Consider the following 22496-nt stretch of genomic DNA (forward strand, 5'->3'; position numbering starts at 1 on the left):
GTCACCGCTGCCGCTGAGGCCGCGCCACAGCCTGCAGCTCCCTCTCTGGGGCTGGAAAGCCAGCCCTCTGCACCGGTTTAGAAACACGCATTTGGAAAAAAAAAAAAAATCAGTGAAGTTTGACGACAAGCAGATTGGCAGTTTTCAAATAAATATATACATTATTTAGAGGGTGGGAGGGCAAAGAGTCTGGGAAGAGGGGGTGGATGGCTAGGGAAGATAATTATGACTGGTTGTGCTCCTGCGTCCAATTCCCCCTCCATCTCCGGCTGTAATTCCAGCCTGGTGACCTGTTGTTTTCCGGCTCTTGTTCGGTGGATATTTGTTATGCCCACTTGTTAACCATTTTTGCCCAGATTCATCTGGCGTAATCTCTCTGGTAAAAGCCCCTGAAGAGAATGGTTTTTGATAAGGGATTTCTCCCCCACCCTGGACAGGCCTGAAACCTATTCCAATAAAGAGCAAAGAAGGTTCCCTATTTATTTATTATTATCATTATTATTACTATTATCATCGAGATTTATCAGATAAGAAATTAGATCCTGGCAGTCATGATCCACAGAGTGTTCGTTTTTCAGTTGTTAATATGACTGTGCACAAGAGTAATGCACCACTTCTGACCATTGGCAATATAGAATCTGATTAGGTAAAACTCTTGAGAATTAGAGTGGATCTGGAAAATTGTAGAGATTCACGTCTTTTTCATATACCGAATTACAAGTGTAAAAGCAAGTGTCCTCGGCTGTTCAACACCTGCTCATTAACCAGCTATAAGGAAGCATGAAATTTGAGTTTCATAGCTCCATGTCTGTTCATTGAAAAATGTGTCATAAGATGCTTTAATAATAATTTTTCTCATGTTTATAATAAGTGTCTCCCTTAATTTTTCAGTGCATTTTTGAGGCCTAAACTGGGGAAGCAATATGAAGCTTCTTGTGTGGTACGTGATTTTCACCATTAAATGTTTATTTTCATATTCTGTGTGGTGATTTGAACTCAAAGAAAGAATTAAATCATACTGACTACACATATTAAATCATTTGGTAAATATTATTGAGCACCTACTGTGTACCAGACACAATTCTACTGATGGGATTGAGCGGTGGCAGATAGGCCACAAACAAATGTGAAAATAAAACACATAAATAATAAGCCACATGGTGATAAGCACTGGAGAAAAAAAAAAAAGCAACAAAGGGGATTGAGAAACACCTTAGTAGGAGTTTGTTTTATAAGGGGAGAGTAGATAAGACTTAACTATTAATGCGATGCTTGGGCAAAGACATGAAGGAAGGGAGAGAGAATAACATAGTGAGGGAAGAGCTGAGAGACCTTGAGCTAGAGGACATGGGCACCCAATGGGGAAGTGAGGGATAGAGTGGGGAGGAACTGAGTGCTGGAAGAAAGGAGAGAGACAATAGAACCAGGCATGGAGCGCCTTCCAAGGCATGTGTGAAAAGTCACATTGGTAATCAGCAAAATCGAGATTATTATACAGTGGATGTTCCTATTATGAATTGCTATGAGCCACTTGAACACAATAATAGACATTTCTGTTTTATGTTTGCCATACACTCTGGAAGTTTGAAATGAATAATGTAAAATTATTACAAGTGAAAATAATGCTATTAATATTTATACAATGTGCACCTGTCTTGAGATTCTAAGAGAATCCCATTTCCTTACAAAGTCCCATTTTGTAAATGGAAAAAAAAAATAAGATGTGATATCATGAAGCAAAATTGAAATAGATTTTAACAGATTTCCTTAAAATGTGGAGCTCTCACAAATGCCTTGACATTTCATGTATTATAATGTGAAAGTAGAAACCTACCCCTTTGGATATTGCCATGCATGTTTAAAAACAGCTACGTGGATGACTTTCTGGTGAGGAGCACTTAGGAATCGTGACTTGTGATGGAAGCCAACAGGAGAGCTAGAAACACACACATACTCAAGTAAACATTTTTTTATTGAGTCTCCTGTCCGTCAAAATTGCCACATAGATATATTATTTTTAAATGTAGCTTTCTTATACGGGCCTGTTAATGGAACTTCTCGTTGTACTTGACTCATTAGAATAATTTGACAGTTGAAATCTCTAAGTCTTTCTTAAAACTATGCTGCCAATTACAGTATTTTAAACCAACCATTATTTTTCTCTGTTCTTAGCAAAGTCGTGTCTGACATTTTTGGTTTAGCCACAAAATATCAAATAGCGGTTACATTTTTTGGATGGGTAGATAGATAGGGATAGAGGTATTTAGACATCCATATGAAAAACAGTTTTCAAGGTTTAAAAAATTATAAAAAGTTGGGTTGGGGTTGTAACTTGGTGGTAGAGCGCTTGCCTAGCATGTGTAAGACACTGGGTTCCATTCTCAGCACCACATATAAGTAAATAAAGGTCCACCAACAACTAAAAAACAATATTTAAAATAAATTATAAAAAGTTACATTAGTAGCATTTAAGAACAAAATGAAATACATAACGCATCCTCTTTAGTATATTCATTAGACTATATAAATTTTTTAAAAATCTTTTAGTGTCTAACATACTCATCCTTTACTTAATGAATACTTCAGTTGAGGAATTTTAAAGTAGTTGAATCTGTATCGCCAGCATATCTAAAGGCCTTTATTTCATTTCTTCAAGAAAAACAAATATTACATATGATTGTGCTTCTTATCAAAGCCTTGGTCATTCAGTTAGAACACTTGGGTCTTGTACTATGATCCTTCTCCAAGACAATTACACAAGGTTCTTAAACATGTGTAAGGGGGTATCAAACATGTTCTTAGAAGTTACATATTCATTATCATCACTCTAATATCTGATATCTTTACTTTCCCCAATACCTTGCAATGACATTCTCCTCCACCCTCAAACAAAACAAAATAAAAACCAAAATGAATAAACAAACAAAAACCCTGAGCAGATCAAATTTGTTACTTGTTCTAGGGTGTCTCATCTCTGAGAGCATCCCTGGCAGGGATAGAAGACTTTATAAGCTGCAAAGACAAGATGGCTTCTCTCATCCCTCCCTCCTTTTCTTCCTTCTGTTCTTTCTCTATTCAACAGATATGAAGTGGGTTTTTTTTTTTAATGTTTCCAGTATTAAGTTAAGGAGTGTTCTCTGCCAGGTCATTGCTAGGGACATGGAATAAATCAGTGACCCCAAAAACAGATTGCTTGGCAGAGTTGTGTCTTAGTTAACACCTGTTGAACAAATTGACATAAATTCTATCTCTCAAGACACCTTTGCAGAACACATTTCATTTTGGTCTGCAGTTGTGACAGGCCTGTTGGATGACTCAGAACATTTTAAAAAATATTGTGTTCAAAAATCTCACAAGGTTAAATACATCTCTGTTATAGGAAGCTTATTTTGACAGAAATGATAATCATTTAACAATTCAAGCCATATCTTTGGATCAAAAGCCTGCAAACAGGCAGATAATAGGAATTCATGACCGATCCAGTGTAGGTCAACATATGTGTAAGATGCAAGTGAGTGAACCCTAAGGAATTTGGTCCAGCAACTTGTATCTTCTAGGTTATATAGTACCTTGATATCTACTTTTTACCAACCAGAATCTCAAATTCATTATTTTATATGCTTTTCTTTTTAAATCTACAGTCCTTTGAACGAGTGTTGGTAGAAAACAAGCTGCATGGCCTCTCTCCAGCCCTTTCTGAAGCCATCCAGAGCATTTCCAGATGGGAACTGGTGCAAGCTGCTTTGCCTCATGTTCTCCACTGTACTGCAACTCTGCTTTCCAACCGGAACAAGCTAGGTTGGTGCTCCTACATTACTTGTTTATTGCATATTGTTGTCCTATGTGTTCAATACTCATTAAAAAAAAAAAAACATGCATTGAGTGGTTGTTATCGTCCCATGCACTGTTCACATATCATCTTATTTAATTCTCAAAATTCTACTCACATCAGTACCATCATTATTTCAATATTACCAGTGAACTGACTGTTGTTTTTAATTGTTCTAAGTGAATGACTCTCATCTGTCCTAGATGAGTCCTACCTAGAGGTTTCCTCTTCGACCTCCCAGTTCTTCAAGCAACCACTTCATGAATTTGACTATTGAAGACATTTCCCCAACTTTGTAGTGGCCTGTGTGTGTGTATGTGGGTGTGTGTACATAAAGATTATTTTCTCATCTGGCACTATGTCCTAGCCATATCCCATGTTAGAGTGCACATTTTTTTTCCATCTCATTCCCTGACCTCATCTGGGCCTCTGCTCAAATGTTATCTCTATAAAGGGGCCTTTCTAGGTCATGATGTCTAAAATAGAATGGTTATTGTCTCCAGAGTCTATATTTTAACCACTATGTTACCTGCTTGGAAATATGTTTGGGTATTTGACAGATGAGATATAATTGCAGATTCTACCTACATGATATAGCATGCTCTTGTACAGAGATTTCAGCCAGCAAGACAGCCCCCCAAACAAAAATGAGCCCTGCTGATAGTAGTTGTTAGAGATGTAGAGAAATGCTAGTGTCTTCTGGAAAATCAAGCTGCAGAGCTAAGTAGAGATATTCTTCCCAGACCAAAGGTTAACATCTGTTGTTCTGGTCAGCGTTTACTATTTCTTGGCTGTGTGGTTGTCCAATGCAGGCCACCAAGATAAGCTCGGTGTCGCTGAGACCAAACTTCTTCACACCCTGCACTGGATGCTCCTAGAGGCCCCCCAGGACTGCAGCAGTGAGCGGTTTGGGGGTACAGACCGAGGCTCCAGCTGGGGTGGCAGCAGCAGCGCTTTCATCCACCAGGTTGAAAACCAGGGTTCTCCAGGTCAGCCCTGCCAGAGCAGCTCCAATGATGAAGAGGAGAACAACCGGAGGAAGATCTTCCAGAACTCCATGGCTACTGTGGAGCTCTTTGTGTTTCTGTTTGCTCCTCTGGTACACAGGATTAAGGTGAGCGGTATGCAGGCATTAGGCATGGGTGGGATGGAGTCAAGGTGAGAGTGGGCTTCAAACGATATTTCCATATTTGGTTATCCATGTCTTCATATGGTCGTATGGCAAATCAAGGCAGGGAGGGTTTGATTTTGGGATTAAACTTCTGCACATTACCTTAAAAACACAAATCTGCATATATCCTTTACCAATCTTCAGTAGTTCTCCATCTGCCTCAAGATAACGTCCAACCTATTAAACATGGTGTATAAGACCAAGCATGATCTAAAGCTTCAGTCCCTTTCTTGACTTACCAACTGTCAGCCCCTGTTGGCCCCCTCATCATGCAGCCTTGGGAGCCACTGGAACCATTCCCTGAATATGCTCTTGTTGTTTGCTCTGCTCTTGTTCTCTCCTCTCTTCCTCATGGTCCTTCAAACTCTAACTTCAGTATCATCATATCCATGAAGCTTTCCTTTGACCTTCTCCATGTAGACTTTGTCACCAATCTTCTCTGTATTTCTATAACAGTTTGTAACTACCTCATTACAATACAGGGTCTAAAGCTGAAGTTTAAAATTTTTACGTGCTATGGACTTTTTGACAGGTTCAGTCTAAGAAGTGCATTTTAAAATATTTTTAAATGTATAAAATACAAAGCATGAGATTACATGAAAACCAATGGTCTTAAAATACAATTATATCCATCTACTGCTGAATCTGGAAAGTACAATATAACTTGAAATCAGTGTGCTACCATTGTCTAACTGGTGACCCTATTTTTGATGTTACTTAATATCTTGGATCCCCAATTGCATGAGATTGTGGATACCTCCAACAAAGCATGGATCTGTGTGAAGACACACATATCATATTATATCTAAGCACCACACTGGAAGGAATGTACTGTACTAATCTTTCAGTAGAATATTATGACATTAATGAATAAATATTCAAGATAGCAATGCATATATGAAGGGGGTTGTGACCATGAGCAATCACTACAAAGGGAGTGGGTTAGAGATTCTTTGTACTCATTTTAGTTTTCTAAAAAAAAAAAAAAAAAAGTTCATTTCCCATGGACACTGTCCCATTGCTGATAGGAATCCATTTCAAACTACCTATAAATTCCCCAAAAGCAACACATACACTAGCAACATTACCAATAAAATATGCTAATTTTTTTGTATTGTTAAGTCAAATTGTTGTTTTAAAACCTGTAACATCCTATTTTAAAAATCTTTTAAAAGGACACTTAATGGAAAGCATCTCTTTAAATGAGAACATCTACCTGGCCTATGGAACCTGAACCCAAGCCCTCTCTGGAGCCTCTCCTTCATTCACTAGTTTCTCTCCTGTTCACTAACCTTTGGGCTCACTGTGGGCTCACCTCAAACCTGATGAGCTCATTCCTGTCTTCAGGTCCTTGCACTGTTTTTTTTCTTCGGCTTGAAACATTCATCCACATCCTCTACTTGGATTTTTCACATGGCCCTGTCTTTCTCATCAAATTTCTCACAATTCAAATGTGAACACCTCTGAAAGTTCTTCACTGACCACCTTTGTGTCACCAATATATGATTGCATCCTTTTCCCCTTTTATAGCACTTGCCACTACCAGGAATGACTATCAGTGTTTGTGTACATGTGCACTGCCCATCATGCCCACCTGAACAGCAGTCCTGGCATGAAGGAATGCTGCTTGTCCAGGTCACAACAGTATGTGGCACATGAAGCTCTCAGTAAGTGTTTAATGAGTTACTGAGAAAACCCACACCATTATCAGAAGCTGATCCAAGTGCTAAAACCAGCAATTTTAAATGGGCACACAGTCTTTAAAATAGAGAGGGCAGAAGAACCCATTGCCCCTGAACATATCTATGTGCCAACCAATATCACCCACATTGGAAAAACAGGCATGCCCAGAATGGCCATAATTTTGTTTGGAAAGACATGGCAGAAGTTTACGTTTTGGAAATAGATAAAACTCTCTTTGAATTCAGTGCTGGTTGCTTCCTACCATATGACATCAAGCAATTAATTTATTTAATCTCACTTTTCTCAAGTCTAAGTTGACTTAAGGATACATTCATGGTACATTGTGAGAATTCAGTAAGTTCTAGTACTCAGCCTGAAACACAGAAAGGCTAGTTGTTTTTGCTGTTGATATTTTATTGCTGTTGGCGTCATGTATTTTGGGGAGAGAGACATTGAGATCCTTTTTCAGGAGAGACTACAGATAGTTGGAAAAGCTTGCCCCAAATACCCACATTTACCTGTGACCCAATATTGCACAGTGGTTGATACAAAATAAATAATTATTATGAGTTACATTAGTAGCATGATTGTTATTTTATCATTTTGCCATTGCTAGGAGGGAAGTACTGTTCTAGATACTATGGATAATAAAAAGTGTTAGTCAATAAATTTTGCTACAAGGTTTTTTTCCATTTAAAAAAGAGGTATTTGCTTTTTTCAGTGTTGCTAGGGAACGTACAATCTCCAGATCAGTTTCTTGGTCTTGGCACAGTTGGCATGTTGGTCCAGATAATGCCTTGTCCTGGAATATTTAGCATCGTCTCTGTCCTCTACTCACTAAATGCCAGTAACATCCCCGCTTCCCTGAGTTCTAACAACTGCAAGTGATTCCAGGTGTCAGCAAGTGTCCCCAGGCAGTGAGCAGAAGGGAATTCTGTGCCCCATTTGCCTGCTGATTATCAGACTATGCAGAAGACTATCTTCTTTCCATGTTGATATAAGCCCATATGAACTGTCCCTCCCTCACCAGTACCATTACTGTCCTTTGCCCTTCAAAACTCCTACCGCAAGACCATCTTTTCTATTCTTATTGCAGACAAAGGTGTGCAACTGGGGAAACCACACGGCCATCCAGGCTTGTACTTCTACAGACCTGTGCTCTCCAACCCCAGGGCACTGCACACTTGTCTGTGCTTTGCTTGACTATACTCCCGTGAGTCCCCACTCAGCACTTACAACACAGTATTGTAGGTTGGGCCTCATAGGGGAGGCCTAAGTTCAGTCGGCATGAGGCCAAGCCTCTACATCCTCATCTTCCTTTATTCCTCAACTCCTTGCAGTTGTTCTGCTTGACTCTATGATATGTCAGGCAGTTTTCACACATCATTTCCAATTTTCAACCACCCACATGGAAGTGAGTACCTTTATCTCCAAAGCTGAGGTTCAGAGAGATAACAGTCAAGCTTGTTAATAACCAAAGAGAGATTCAACCCCAATTCCATCTGACTTCCTACAAAGTTTTCTTAAGTTTCTGTACTGCAGTTGTTGTTGTTTTTTCCCCACTAAGGTCTGAATTACTGAACCTCATCTGTATTTTTCAATCCTTATTTCATCAAACCTCAGCTATACTTGAACATACTCTTGAAGCTTTTAATTCTCTTCATGATACCACACACTGCCGATTCTCCTTGCATCCGTATTTCTGCTCCCTCTCTTTTCTAGACTGCATCTCCTTTGACTGTCCATTTAATATTGGGGTCCCCCAGAGATGCATCCTGGTTCTCTTGCTCTTTTTTTTTTTTTGGAGTGCTGGGGATTGAACTTAGGAGCACTCTGCACTGAGATTCATTAATACCCTATTTTAAAGTCATTTTAAAATTTTGGGACAGGATCTCACTAAGTTGCCAGGCTGGCCTTGAACTTGTGATCTTCCTGCCTCAGCCTCCTGAGTAGCTGAGATTACTGGCATGCCACCATGTATGGCCATCTTGCTCTTCTTACTCTATCATTTCCCTGGAACCCCCCCCCCCATTAATTTACCATTTGTGTCCTATAGGCTGAGATCACATAATTCTGCATATCCAAGGCAGACTCTTCTCTTGACCTGTGGACCAGATTTTCAACTCACTTCATCTATGGGCATTTCAGACTTTTTCTGGTGGAGCCCTTGTCCCTATATTCTGTATTTCAGATCCTTCACACAAACTACCTTTACTTATAATCTCATCCTTATCTGCACATTCCACTAATCACACATTCCCACCCATTTTTTCTCCTAAATATTTTTCAGACTCACCACACCTTCTTGATACCTATTTACAACCTTAACCTAAGTGTCTCTCTTTCTTGGAACTTTTTCTTTCTCCATGGATGCACAGTCTCCTGTTTCCCTCATAAAATCCAACATTAACACCCAAATGACCTATCTGTAGTGTAGATCTGACCATGTCACCAACATGCTTATGATAATTTGTTGATTTCTCAAAATACAGAGGTTAGGTAAAATTCCAGTAATGAGATCTGCTACACTGGGCCCTGTATGACATGTCTGTCTACTTCTCCTAGAGCTTCAGATGTTTAGAGCCTCCTAAGAATATAATACGGTTCTCTTCAAGCCTTTTGTCATGTAGGTCCTGCTGCCTAGAATGTCCTCAAACTCCACCCCTTTCCTAGAATACTCCTATTCATCCTTTAGAACATCATTAGGGATCCATCCTTACTCCTCCTCTATTTCCATGATATTTCAGGGGCATGTTCACTGTTGTACTCAATTTGTTTATCATTATCTCTTTATCTCTCTCAGGTGAAAATTATCACTATATCTCTGGTAGCTAATGTAGTATTTGTGTTTAGTAGGTACTTAATCATTGTTGAATGAATGAATTCACCAATTAGCAAATAACTCTAATTTAAGTGACTCATTCATTGGTAAGACAGCATATGACTCAATGTATGTTTTCCTTTCCTTTAAAATTATAATTAGCTCAAAAAGTTCACATAAAATCAACAGTCTGAAAATCAAGTATATGATTGCCTTTAGTCTAAATTTAATCTTATCAGTGAAAAATGATGAATGTTAAAGAATCTTTTTAAAATATGGTGTCAATATTGTCACAGTTTTATAATATTCACTCATCCCTCAAGGAACACCTATTGAGTGCTCTATCTAGGCACCACTAGTAATGGAGAAACAATAGGAAATAAAACAAAATGCATGCCTGCAGGGGGATTTTAACTAAATCCCTATGTGTGAAGTAAACAACTTTAAAATGGAACTTAAAATAATAGTTGTTCGATTAAATCTCTCCAAGCAACCAGTCAGAACATTTAGAATGGCTTCATGACATCTTAGAAACAGACCCTGAGGGAAAGCACAAAAGCATCTGAAATGTGGAGATGTGGATTCCACCCATCAGTGTTTACACCTTCTGTTTTTTTCTCAGGACCTTTTAGACTACTTGTTCTACAACTATTTGAATGATTGAAAAGTATCTTCTCCAAGTGTTGAGTTTCTGGTTGTGTGTGTGGATAAATAGCCTTGGATTCCCACTATAGAAGACTCTGGAAGAAAAATTAGGGTCTCAGAGTTTATGCACTCAGCCAACTTAAAACAATTTGCACAGGAACATACCAACACAAGAGGAGACCAAAGATGCTGCATACAGATATTCAAGTCTGTAGAGTGATAGAATTTAATTGCTCTTTTTTAGAGAAAGTGAAAATATTGTTCATTTAATTAACAATTATATATTTATGCTCAAAGGGAAATGTTCAGAAGAAGTTCTGGACTTGTTTTCAAAAAATATGTGATTTAGCAGGGTGTGGTGGCACATACCTATAATCCCAGCTACTCAGGAGGCTAAGGCAGAAGGATTACAAGTTCAAGGCCAGCCTCAGCAGTGAGGCCTCCAGTAACTTAGTGAGACCCTGTCTTAAAATAAAAAATAAATAAGACAGGGGGATGTTTCTTGGTGGTAAAGTGCCCCTGGGTTCAATCTCTGGTACCCCTCCCCCCCAAAAAAAATGCAATTTAGTTGGGGTTATATCAAGAAAACAAAATGATGACAGTCAGTGAATGCCGTTAGATGCAATATGCAAAAAGCTAGAATTTTAGTACAAGAAATTTTAGTATCAGAGATTTTAGCACTTCCTGTTACAATGTCCATCAGAGTTTTACTTGTGTTGATATTATGAGAAACATGGACAAGGATTGAGCTAAAAAAAACTAAGATATCATTAAAACCAGGTCATTTGAGCTTTGGTGTCCTGCTTTTCTGAAGACAAATCTGATAAGCTTTGCTTAATGGTAACTCCCTGCTTGCTGGATAATATCATGCAGACTTCCCTAGGGCCATTTCAAGGAAATGTGGGTTACCCTCCTCTAACCTTCAGACCTATTTGTTTCTAGCTTAATATCTCTTGTTGAAAATCTAAGGCATCTCAAACTTAACATGTCATGCTTCTGAAATCCCCAAACCTGCTCTTCTTCATCTTGTTCATCTTCATTAATCTCAAAGCCCCAAATCTTGGTACCTCTTTCTCTCTCACATTCTGCATCCTATCAGCTAGCAAATTCTGTAGGTAGATCTCTAAAATGAGTTCAGAATCTACCATTTCTTACTTTATTATGTATTAGCACCCTAGTCTAACCATCTTTCACCTAGATGATAACAATAGCTTGCTAAATTGTCTCTCTTTCCACCTCTGCTCTTTCTCAAACTATTCTCAATAGTCTGAGTGAACCTATTGAAACCCATTTCCAGTCATGACAGTCTGATACTCAGAATCCTTCAGTAGCTTTCCTTCTTACTCAGCAATTGCTGAAGCTCTTGCTATGTCCTGTTAGGAAATAAATTATCTGACACATGATAATTTCCCTGATCTTATTTTTTTTAACCCTTCTTCTCTCATTCTCTTGATTCCAGACCCACAATTTACTGGTTGCTTCTTGACACTCTGCAAACTTAGGGCCTTTGTGCTTGCTGGTCCTCTTTCATGGAATGCTATGCTTTCCTGACCTTCCTAAGATATCAACACCTTTCCTGACATATGTCCTTACCTGCTTTACTTCTCCTTTGCACTGTGAGCAGGATTTTTTGCATTCTTTGTTCTCCATTGTATTTGACAACCTAGAATAGTACCAGTCACATAGTATGTGCTCTATAAATATCTGTAGAATAAATGTGGAATGAATTCGACCAGATGCTTCATGAGCTATCCCAGTTATTTCCCAGGGAACCCTGGAGGCTTTTCCCACTGTGGGTACTGCTGGGGCTCTGCTGCTAATGCTGCCAGATTCCCAGCCTGGTCTTCAGTGTTGCAGAAGTGCCCCTTCTCTACCAGTGTGGGTGAACTTATTCAGGGACTTTAACAATGTTTTCAGCAAAAGATGCTTTGACATTCAACCACATTGATTCACCATTTGCAGAATCACTTTTCTTTTTCTATTTTCCAATTTCTTCTAGGCTCTTATCCTTCTAGCTCAGTGGCTTCCATCTATGGCTACATGTAAGAGTCGCCACAGGGAACTTTAGAAAACCTCACAGAGGTTCTTATTTAATGGGTCTGGGTATGGGAGGGAAGTGAGACCTAGGATGCTTATGTCTTAAAATCTCCCCAAGTAACTGCAATATGCAAGGCAAGGTTATACATCATGGTCCTAAGTGAATTCCTGGGTCTCAGATGTGTTCATTAACCTGTGATCACATTCTCTGCTTCCAACTTCACACTTCTTTGAGAGGCTGAGTTGTGTAAGATGCATTCTCACAACACCATGTATTTGGATTTACACAATGTGAGATTACATTTTAAATATCTAGGCCTCTGGAAATAACATAATGATGAAGCAGAGAATATGTTTTTGGAAGAGACCTTTAACTAGGGATAAGTCGTGTGAACATGGGTTGTAAAGTCCGTCTAATTCAGCAAGTACCTATTGGATTTCTATTGTGTCCACAATTCCTAGTGCTGTATTAAGAGTTGTGATGTTGGAGTGGGAAGGAAGGAGGGTGCTTGATCTGTCCCTACCCTCAAGGAATTAAAGATTATTAAGAGAACAAAATAACACACCACAAAGGGTTAAAATATATTTACCTACTTCCATAAAATGCAAGGAGAAATGGACTGAAGCATAGAAAGTCGAAATAGCCAGGATGTGAGGATATTGCCTTATTAGGGAAAAATGAGGACAATTAAATAATTAAGAGGAATTATAATGACAATCTCCAGTGAAGAGATCCACCAAGACTTTTGAAATTGTTGCCAACACAAAACATTAATTTGTGCATTCTATGCTTTGCCCAAAGCTACAGTTTGATTAATTATTTATTTTGCATAAAGCAGATGACTGTGATTTCCACAGTGATTGCAGTGATAGCTTAGGGTTATTGGTTTACCCAAAGAAAGTTTGGCACATCAACCCATTCAGGAAATAACCTTGTGAATGCGTTGTTTCCTCTAACCAGTTCTTACAAACCAGTTATTAGACAGATTTTTCTCTCCCCAGGAATCTGACCTCACCTTCCGATTGGCCAGTGGTCTTGTAATATGGCAGCCTATGTGGGAACACAGACAGCCGGAAGTCTCTGGCTTCACAGCATTGGTAAAACCCATTAGGAACATCATTACAGGTTTGTGATTCCTTCACGCTTTGATGTAAGGGTGGTGGGATGATTTTCCCTTAAGAAGTTTAGAATAAGAACATCTGGGGGGGGGGGGTCGTATCTGGATGTCCCAAGTACAGGGCTTATTCATATCCAACAGGGACTCATGCTTTTCTATTGTGTGACTTTGGGTAAGTTCCTTCATCTGTAAAATGGGAATTAAAGCATCATGTTGATAGAATTTACAGGATTATTGTAAGGAACAAATGAGTTAAAATATGTAAAATGTTCTAAAAACACAGTGACTGCCTGGCACACAGAAAATGAGTAAGCAGTATCTCTTATTATAATTATCATTTTATCATTATCATAGTAGATGAAGTAGATGCTATCAAAGCATTTCACTTCAGGAGTCATTTAATGAGATTGTGCTATTGAATTACAGAAAGAGCACAACAGGATAGCTTAAAAAATGCATGGAAGCTCATACTTCCCTCCAAGTCTGTCTCTTGCTAAGGATATGTAACTGAACTTTCCTGTCTCCATTAATGTAAAATAGAGATGATAATGCACTTTACAGGGCATCTTAGTAAACAGTAATGAGAATGTACATAAAGTACCCATTTTATAGTATGTGCTTAAAAGATTCCATTGTTCTATTCCCAACCTTATTTTTAGCAACAGTAGTTAAAACTTTTAAAAATTATTTATGTGGAAAAATCTACAGAAATATATATGTATATATATATATATACATGCACACATATATGTATATTTGCATACATACATCTTATACACACAAATATGTGTGTGTCTAGTTTGCTAACTTTGTAAGATTTTTGTGCAGACAATGGAGGATTATGCGTGTAAAAGGACTCTCTCTATAAATGGAAGGAAACTCTAAGCATGCTCTTATACACATTTTCTCCCTATAACTTAACACAACCTTGCAAAGTATATGTTAAGGAATTGTATAACCAAGGAGTGCCATGTTATTCATATATTTGGTAGGATGCTTTTAGTAGTCAATATAATCACTCAAAAGGAGAGTTAAAATTTTCAAATTATAAAAGTAGATTAATCCCAGAACTTACATGTATACAAAACATTTATGTTTGAAATACCAATTCAAAAGTGACAGCCTGCCATAGTTCCAAACATCGAAGAACTAAATCAGTAAAGGTGTCATACCCAAAAATCTACTTCAGATTCTGTGTATATAATAAGGTTACTTTGGATTCAAATAATTGGAAAGTAAATATAGAATAGATGTAAGAGGTTTTTTAAAATCTAAAAAAGGAGACTTAAGACAAAAATAATAAAATATGCTCACATGTAACAAAATTATTAGTGAAAAAGCCACATCTTTATGGTATGTTGATTAAAGAGACTTAATTTTTTAATGTTTTTAAGTCTTCCTATCACTTTCTTTCCTTTTCTCTTTGCAGTTCTGGGGGTCAAACCTAGGGCCTCATACATGCTAGGCAAGTGTTCAATCACTGAGCTACCATCTTTCACCCAGCCTTGTCTCTCTCTATGATTAAAATATAAAGTGGGGCTGGGGAAATAGCTCAGTGGTAGAGCATTTGCCTAGCATGTACAAGGACCTTGATTCTATCCCAAGCACTGGAATACCCTCCCCCACCACACACACACTGTCATTTGATATACAAAAATAACTAAGAAACCATGCCCCTCCATGAACATTTGGGTTCTTCACCTCACCCTGCCTTTGCTTCTGGATGATGCTCGTGGTTGTTTTCTTTCTCCTGTGTCTGATGATGTGCATTTGAAATGGTGCCAACATCGGAGTGCATTAGACTAGTTTAGCCAGCATGGCCAGAAAGAGCAATGGTACCTGGTGACCTTGGCAAATCCCTTTCCTTCTCAGCGCCAGACTATTCATCACTCAAGTGAGGCATTGCCATCTTAGTTTCCCACTGATCCTCATTCTAAGGTCAAGATGTAACGGATTTGAGCATTACTTAGGGGCAGCTTAATGTAGTAGTTAAAACAGAGTCTGGAGTCAGAAGCCTGAAGTCTTCATGTAAGTGTTAAGTGACCATGGGCAAGTTAAACTTCCTGTGTCTTAGTTTCTTCATCTGTAAAATGAGTATGATTTTATACCAGTATTCCAGGATTATTGAAAGGGTTACAATAATTAATATATATAAAATCCTTAGAACAGAAATTGTGGATAATATATGCTAGGTAGATGTTATCTATAATTATTTTTAGTATTCCCAACTTCATAGCATCATAACCTGAGTTAGACTTAGGTTAATGAATATTGACATTGATAACCTAGAAGTGCTAAGATTATTTTGAATCCCTTATTTAATTTCTCTTACATGTTTTATTAAACAGCTTCTTTCAAGGTGACAATGATCTGTTAAATTGGCTTTTTATTGGAATGAAATGAACTTATGAAATAAAATGAACGTAGAATCTTATAAAATTTGTGATGGAATTTCTTTGATCTTTCCAGCCAAGAGAAGTTCTCCTATAAACAGTCAAAGTCTGACCTGTGAATCACCAAATCAGGAGACAAGACACCGAGAGGTTGGTTTATTGTAATTGTAAGAAGAGAGAAAGGAACTCTGGTGTAGTGTATTGTGGAGGGTGAGACGTAAGTTCTAGAATCATACTACTGAGTTCAGAGCCCTCCTTTCTAAATGTGAAATTTTTAACAGCCTCAAGTTTTCTATCAGTCAAGTATGAAAATCAATATTATGCATCTCTCCAAAATGAAGAAGTGCTGAAAAAATATATTGTGTGACTCCTGTTTTATCTCCATGATTAGTATGTGATAAGTAGTGCTTTATCTCACTGGCTAGTATATAACACTCTTATCATTATTCATCTCACATTAAATAAAGTATCATCTTGTTCTCAATTATTGAATCCTGTAATGTTTATTAGGTAACTCTAATGTAGGTTTAATAATGTCTCAGGGGGTTAGGGTGGGGGAGTAGGAAGGAGAGAGAAGATGCAATCCTATCCATTACAGAATCTGAAGTTTAATGAAAAGTCATAACTTATCCACATAAACAGAAGATGCAAGATAAAAACAATGTAATTCAATGCAAATTTGTCACATTTGGTTCTTGTAAGAAAAAAGTGAAGGCCAGGGAAATGAAAGCCACATGGAAATGTATACTGCTATTAATGTAGCATGTCATTAGTTGACCTGCCTTCACTTTCATTTCAACATGTGCAAAGTGCAACTTGCTGCCTTCCATAGAAATTGGACCCCCTTTTCAACCGATGTGTTACTGTCAGGAATATCATCATTTATCTTCTTACCCTCTAAGCTGGAAATATTGGTGTCCTAGAATATATGCCATTTACTGAACATTCTTACACTGATTTATGTGCTTTAAGGTTTATGTATTTTTCACATTTAACATCTTTGAAATTGAGTGTACTTGACAATCTTTGACCTCTTACTATCTCCCTGCCTGGTGGCAGTCTTGATATGGTTGTCAATCTCGTGCAGCCTGAATTTGATCATTTCTAGCATTGAAATTTGCAGCATCAGGGTCAATGACTTGCAAGAATGTCAGAGGGAATTGTGGTATACTCTTGAGAAATGATGCCTCGACAAAATAACACATCTTGACATAGGAAGTTGTTCTTTGGAAAAAAATATAAACAACTCTCAGTTAAAAATTCTGAATATGAAGAAATGTTAGGAATACCTACACCAATTTATTTCATGTATACACTCCTTTCATATATACATAGGATGGATGTGTAATGAAACGCTATGCCTATATAAGTCTAAAATAGCTCTTTCAATAAGTATAAAATGAAAGTCCTCACTGATAATAAGCCAAGTGTCCTAATTTATTTAACAGTGTACCTTTTTAACTCTATGGTGCCTAAAATAATGTATGTCTTATAAGAGATGACATCTTAAATACAGTGAAATATGTAAATCTCATACTTTTCTATATAATCCTCCTGATCTCTTGCTGAGTCATAGTGTTTCTTTTCATTATGTTACTAAGATGTGCTTTTTATTTTCTATGCCCTCTACCACCCTCCAAATCCAGAACCTCATAACTTGACTGCAGCTTTAACCACCTAATCAGATTTTTAAGTAAAGCGCCTGTATAGTGTACATATGGTGTACTCACCATATGTACATTGGATCAAGTTCAGGGGACTTGTTTCATGAAATTTCTAGCTATATTTATTTTTCTGTAAATTGTTCTTAAATCATGACTTCTTTTGTGTATGAAAATAGAAAGTGTAAGGACAAAATTAATATGATAGATTTTTGAGAATCTTAATGCTTTAGCAAAGAATTTAATCCATAACCTATGGATAAATATCTCAGATTAAATTTATCAGCCATGTGTAATTTAAATTTCTGAATGTAACATAAACCTTACAATTTATTCTTATGTGCTAGCTTTAATTTGATTACTTCCTGCTCAATTGGTTCTGGTCTTTAGCCTCATGCTGCCATTCAGTTCTCAGTTTGAGTATATCTTTGATGAATTGTCAGGTTCATAAATCTCCTACAGATAGTGGATACAAAGTTAAAAAAGAAAGAAATCAAGGTCAAAATGAAATAAAATTTATGAAAGTACTTAGCCTAATGCTTGGAATGACAGAGGTGCTCTCTAGAAATCTCTTTCCATTTCCTTTTCGACAGAGGCAAAAATACCTCTGTCTATGACATTATAATTAGTTTTGATGAAAAGAAACTATGTATGTAATATAGGAGGTAATTTTAGAGGATATACCTGAAGGCAAAAAAAAGAAAGAAAGAAAAAACACAAAACCTAATCTGCTGTCTCCATGTCTCCACCTCCAAAAGGGACTCCAGGTGGTCTGTGAAACTTTGCAGTCTGATTCTATCTCACCCAAGGCCACCATTTCAGGCTGCCACCGAGGAAACTCCTTTGATGGAAGCTTGTCCTCCCAAACTTCCCAGGAAAGAGGCCCATCACATTCCAGGTACATGATTGCAATGTTTGAGACAAAATGTATTCCTGGTTGCCAAGAATTAAATGCGCATTTTTAGCTACTTTCATATCCTCTGCTCTTTAAAATATATATGTGCATGCTTTACGTATACATATTCTGGGAGAAAGTATAATTAGATTATTAATTGCAGAAATGTGATCGAATGCCTCTCATTTAAGCTAACCAGGGTGGAAGTGGGAAGACATGTCTGATTTAATGAGATGTCTGAATTAGAAGCTATTTTAAATGTTTATATGCAGAAATGCCAATGATGCTATCAAAAGATTGTGTTGCAGATATATTAAAGGATCTGCTTTAATGTTTAAGGATACTTTATTCTAACAGATCCTTGTATTGAAAGAGGTTAAAGTTTGTGGGGAGTATAAAATCTGCTCTTTGCAAATATTCCAACTTGCTTACAAACACCCTCCCCAGGAAAAAACAGCTAGTCTACTTCCTAGTCCCTGCTAAATTATTGATTCGTGAAGTTTGCTACTTCACCTAAGGCACTAGAGACCCTAAGATCATTTGTATATCTCTACTCCCAAATGAAGTCATAGTCTAGTGGGTAGTATTTTAAAAGTAGGCATTTCAAAATAGCTTTATTGAAATACAATTTCTATCCCATAAAATTTACCTGTTTTAAGCTTAGTTTAATTATTTTAACACATTTACAAAACTGTGTACCTATCACCATAATTCAATTTTTAAAAATTTCCATCACTCAAAAATGTCCTTTGTATTCATTTACAATCACTCCCATTCTCACACCTATTATACTTTCCATCTGTTTGGGGTTGCATTTCCAGACTTTTCATATGTGTGGAATAATATAGTTTTTGTTTTGTTTTGTTTTTTTGCATCTGGCTTCCTTCACTTACCATAATTTTTTAAGGTTTATCCATATTGTTGCAGGTGTCTGTAATCCATTCCTTTGTATTGTTGAATAATATTCCATTCTATGAATCTATCACATTTTCTTCATTCATCTGCAATGGATATTTTGTCTATTATGAATATTGCTTACATGAACATTCACTTACGAATCTTTATGTGAGCATAGGTTTCCAATTCTATTGGGTGGATAGTCATGAGTAGAATTGTTGTGTTGTGTGGCAAATTCATGTTTAATTAAAAAACACACCAAGCTGTTCTATAAAATGGCTGCATTATTTAACATCCTCCCAGTGACTTCTGAGAGTTTGTACCTCTATGTCTTTGGGAACATCTGTTATTGTCTGTCTTTTTTATTATAGTTATTTAAAAGGGTGTAAAATGGGATCTGATTGTGGTTTTTTTTACTTTTCCTTAATGACTAATGATGTTAAATATATCTTACTGTGCCTATTAACCATTCAAAGATCTTCTTTGATGAAACATCTATTCAAAACTTTCACCAACTTTTTAACTGGGTTACCTTATTATTGATTTTTAAAAGTTGTTTGTATATTCTGGATATAAATTCTTTCTCAAAAAAAGAAAAGATTAACAGATATTTCCTCCTAATATCTGGTTTACCTTTTCATTTGATAATTTTTAAACAGTCTACCTCCATCTGGTACCAGATCCAAGTTACATGAATACAGTGTTTTCAAAAGATCTTAAAATTATTGAAAACACAGAGTATTATAAATGCAATTCCTTTTTTAACCCCAATACTATATGTTATGCTTTAAAAAATGATATGTAAAAGTGTGTTTATCTTTGCATCTTTATTGGAACTTTAAAAGCAAGTAACCTAATTAGATAATCATCTGCTAGGTGAGAATATGAAGATTGAAAGCAACCTTGGTTATGTAGTAAGTAAAATGGATTTTGTTTATCCACTCATTTACGTCCCAGGTCAATAGTGATGATGAGTACTTAAAATCACATATATGTGAAACTAAAGAAGATGAACTCATTGAAGTAGAAAGTAGAATGGTGGTTATCAGAGGTTGGGGAGGGGTTTGGATGAGAAATGGGTGATGTTGATCAAAAGATGCAAGATTTCAGGAGAAGAGGAGAAATAGGCTTTAGTGATTTCTTGCACAGAGCAGTAGTTTGTTATTATAATAAATAATAATTCATTGAATATTTCAAAATTACTAAAAGGGTAGATGTAAAATTTTTTCTCTACATGCACACAAAGATACATATGTGAAGCGATGGATTTGCTAATTAGCTTAATCTAATCATTCCACAATCTAAATGTACATCAAAAAATCACATTGTATGCCCTCAATATAGAATATATACAATTATTCTTTCTCAATGAAATTACACATGAATGTGGAAGCAACTCTGAGAGTAATCCAATCTCCTGTCATCTCTCTGATGCATTAGTGGCATTGAACTGCTTGAGGATTTTAAGCAATAGGGAATTTAGTATTTTCTTATTTTTTATTTCATTTTCAGATAGCTCTATTTAGTGCAGTGTCCTTATATTTGACCCAATTTGCTCTGTGATTTCTATGATTTTTGTATTAGGTTTTGTTTTGTTTTGTTTACTGCTACATAACAAACTACAACAAACTTAGTAAAACAAAACACATTTATTACCTCATAATTTCTGTTGGAAGAAATCCAGGCACAACTTAGCTGGGTTTCTTCTAGTTTAGGATCTCAGCATCCTGTAACCTGGGTGTCACCATGGGCTGCCTGCCATTTACTCAAATATTTGAATAGGGGAAGATCCACTTACAAGCTTCCTTGGGTTGTTGACAGAATTCATCTCCTTGTGATATAGGACTGAGATCCTTGTGTTCTTTCTGGATATTGGCTGCACCTGCTCTTAGATCGTAGAGGCTACCCAAAGTTCATTTCCACGTGATCCTCTCCATAGGCTAGCTCACATAATGGTAGCTTGTTTTTTCAAAACCAGCAAGGACTACAAATTGTAATTCCAGTCTGCTTGTTCATGGTCTTTGTAATGCCAGATAAACTCAGAGTGACATCTTATCACCTTTGTCATATAAAGTAATCTAATTATGGGAATGACATTCCATTAGCTTTGCCATGTTCTGCTGCTTATGAGCAAGATAAAGGTTCTGCCTACACCCAAGGGAAGATTCCATACGTTGTGAACACTCTCAGATGAGAATTAAGGGTGGTTTCCTAAGGTCTGTCTGCAGTCTTTTGGAAGATGTACAAATTCCTCCCATATTGTCTTTATTCAAAAAATAACTATCATGACCACTCCCACCCTCAGAAAGCTCTCATTTAATTTGATGACAAAAATGACATTCAAAGTTATCAAGAACATAATTAAATTGTATGTGGAGGAAATGTAATTACTTAGGACACAGAATAACAATAAGAACTACCTTTTCTGTAGCATGGATGAACCTGCATGATACTATGCTAAGTAACATATACAAGACATAGACAAATGTCTTACTTGTGAAATTTAAAAGAGACAATCTCATAGAAGCAGAGAGTATTAGAATGTGATTTTTAAGGGCTCAGAGGAGGGGAAAATGGGGTGACNACTTTGTGGTTTGTATTTTGTCCCTGGTGAATGCAGTGTTCTCTCTCTCTCTCGCTCTCTCTCTCTCTCTCTCTCACACACACACACACACACACACACACACACACACACACACATAGTCTTTAGAGGGACTTCTGTCTGCTGAAGCAATATTCTGAGATGACCTTAGATCATTCATTGTGAGTCTATACAAATGACTTTGTAGCTTACCCTTAGCCTTATCTTTAGACTGTTTTTCCAGCAGCTCACTAGCTATTCTGTTTGCTTGGAAGTCATTTCATAAATTTAATACCATTTGTTATCAGAAAAAGCTGATAATTTTCAATATCATCAAGTTCACTCTGATTAACTGTTAATAATTTCTCCTTTAGTTCATATTCTTCTCTTGACTTGCTATAATTAGCAAGAAGAAACTAGAAGATATCTTTGACATTGTATTTGGAAATCTTTTTCATTCTATCACCTGGTTTGTTAGGCACATTTTTAAAAAACTTTCCATATCACAGCAAGAAAATTTCTGCCACCAAGTAATAAGGATGCCCCTCCTCCAGTTCCCAGTAGCATCCTCCTTATTTCCATTAAACCCTTGTCAGCAGCCTCCTCAAAGTTCAGAAGTTCTACTTGACAATCTGTGCAAGGAAAGTTGTACTATATATAAATATAGTACATATATATATGTATATATATATTCCTCTAAGTCTTTATTGATTCACCTGCTTCAGGGTTTTACAGCCATTCCCAATACTTAGGGGTTTATCTTTG

General features: G+C 36.9%; 1 protein-coding gene across 1 annotated transcript in view; it reads left to right on the plus strand.

Moving 5' to 3' along the window:
• Unc80 (unc-80 homolog, NALCN channel complex subunit) overlaps window positions 1–22496 on the plus strand; it is a 188038-nt gene that overhangs the window by 991 nt on the left and 164551 nt on the right. Inside the window, exons 3-8 of the mRNA XM_048808985.1 lie at window positions 892–940; window positions 3642–3798; window positions 4642–4943; window positions 13189–13312; window positions 15774–15847; window positions 18117–18256. Coding sequence (XP_048664942.1) covers window positions 892–940; window positions 3642–3798; window positions 4642–4943; window positions 13189–13312; window positions 15774–15847; window positions 18117–18256 — 846 coding nt within the window. The remainder of the gene's footprint in view (window positions 1–891; window positions 941–3641; window positions 3799–4641; window positions 4944–13188; window positions 13313–15773; window positions 15848–18116; window positions 18257–22496) is intronic.

Source organism: Marmota marmota, unplaced genomic scaffold, assembly GCF_001458135.2.
Source record: "Marmota marmota marmota unplaced genomic scaffold, marMar, whole genome shotgun sequence".
In the NCBI taxonomy this organism is placed as follows: Eukaryota; Metazoa; Chordata; class Mammalia; order Rodentia; family Sciuridae; genus Marmota; species Marmota marmota.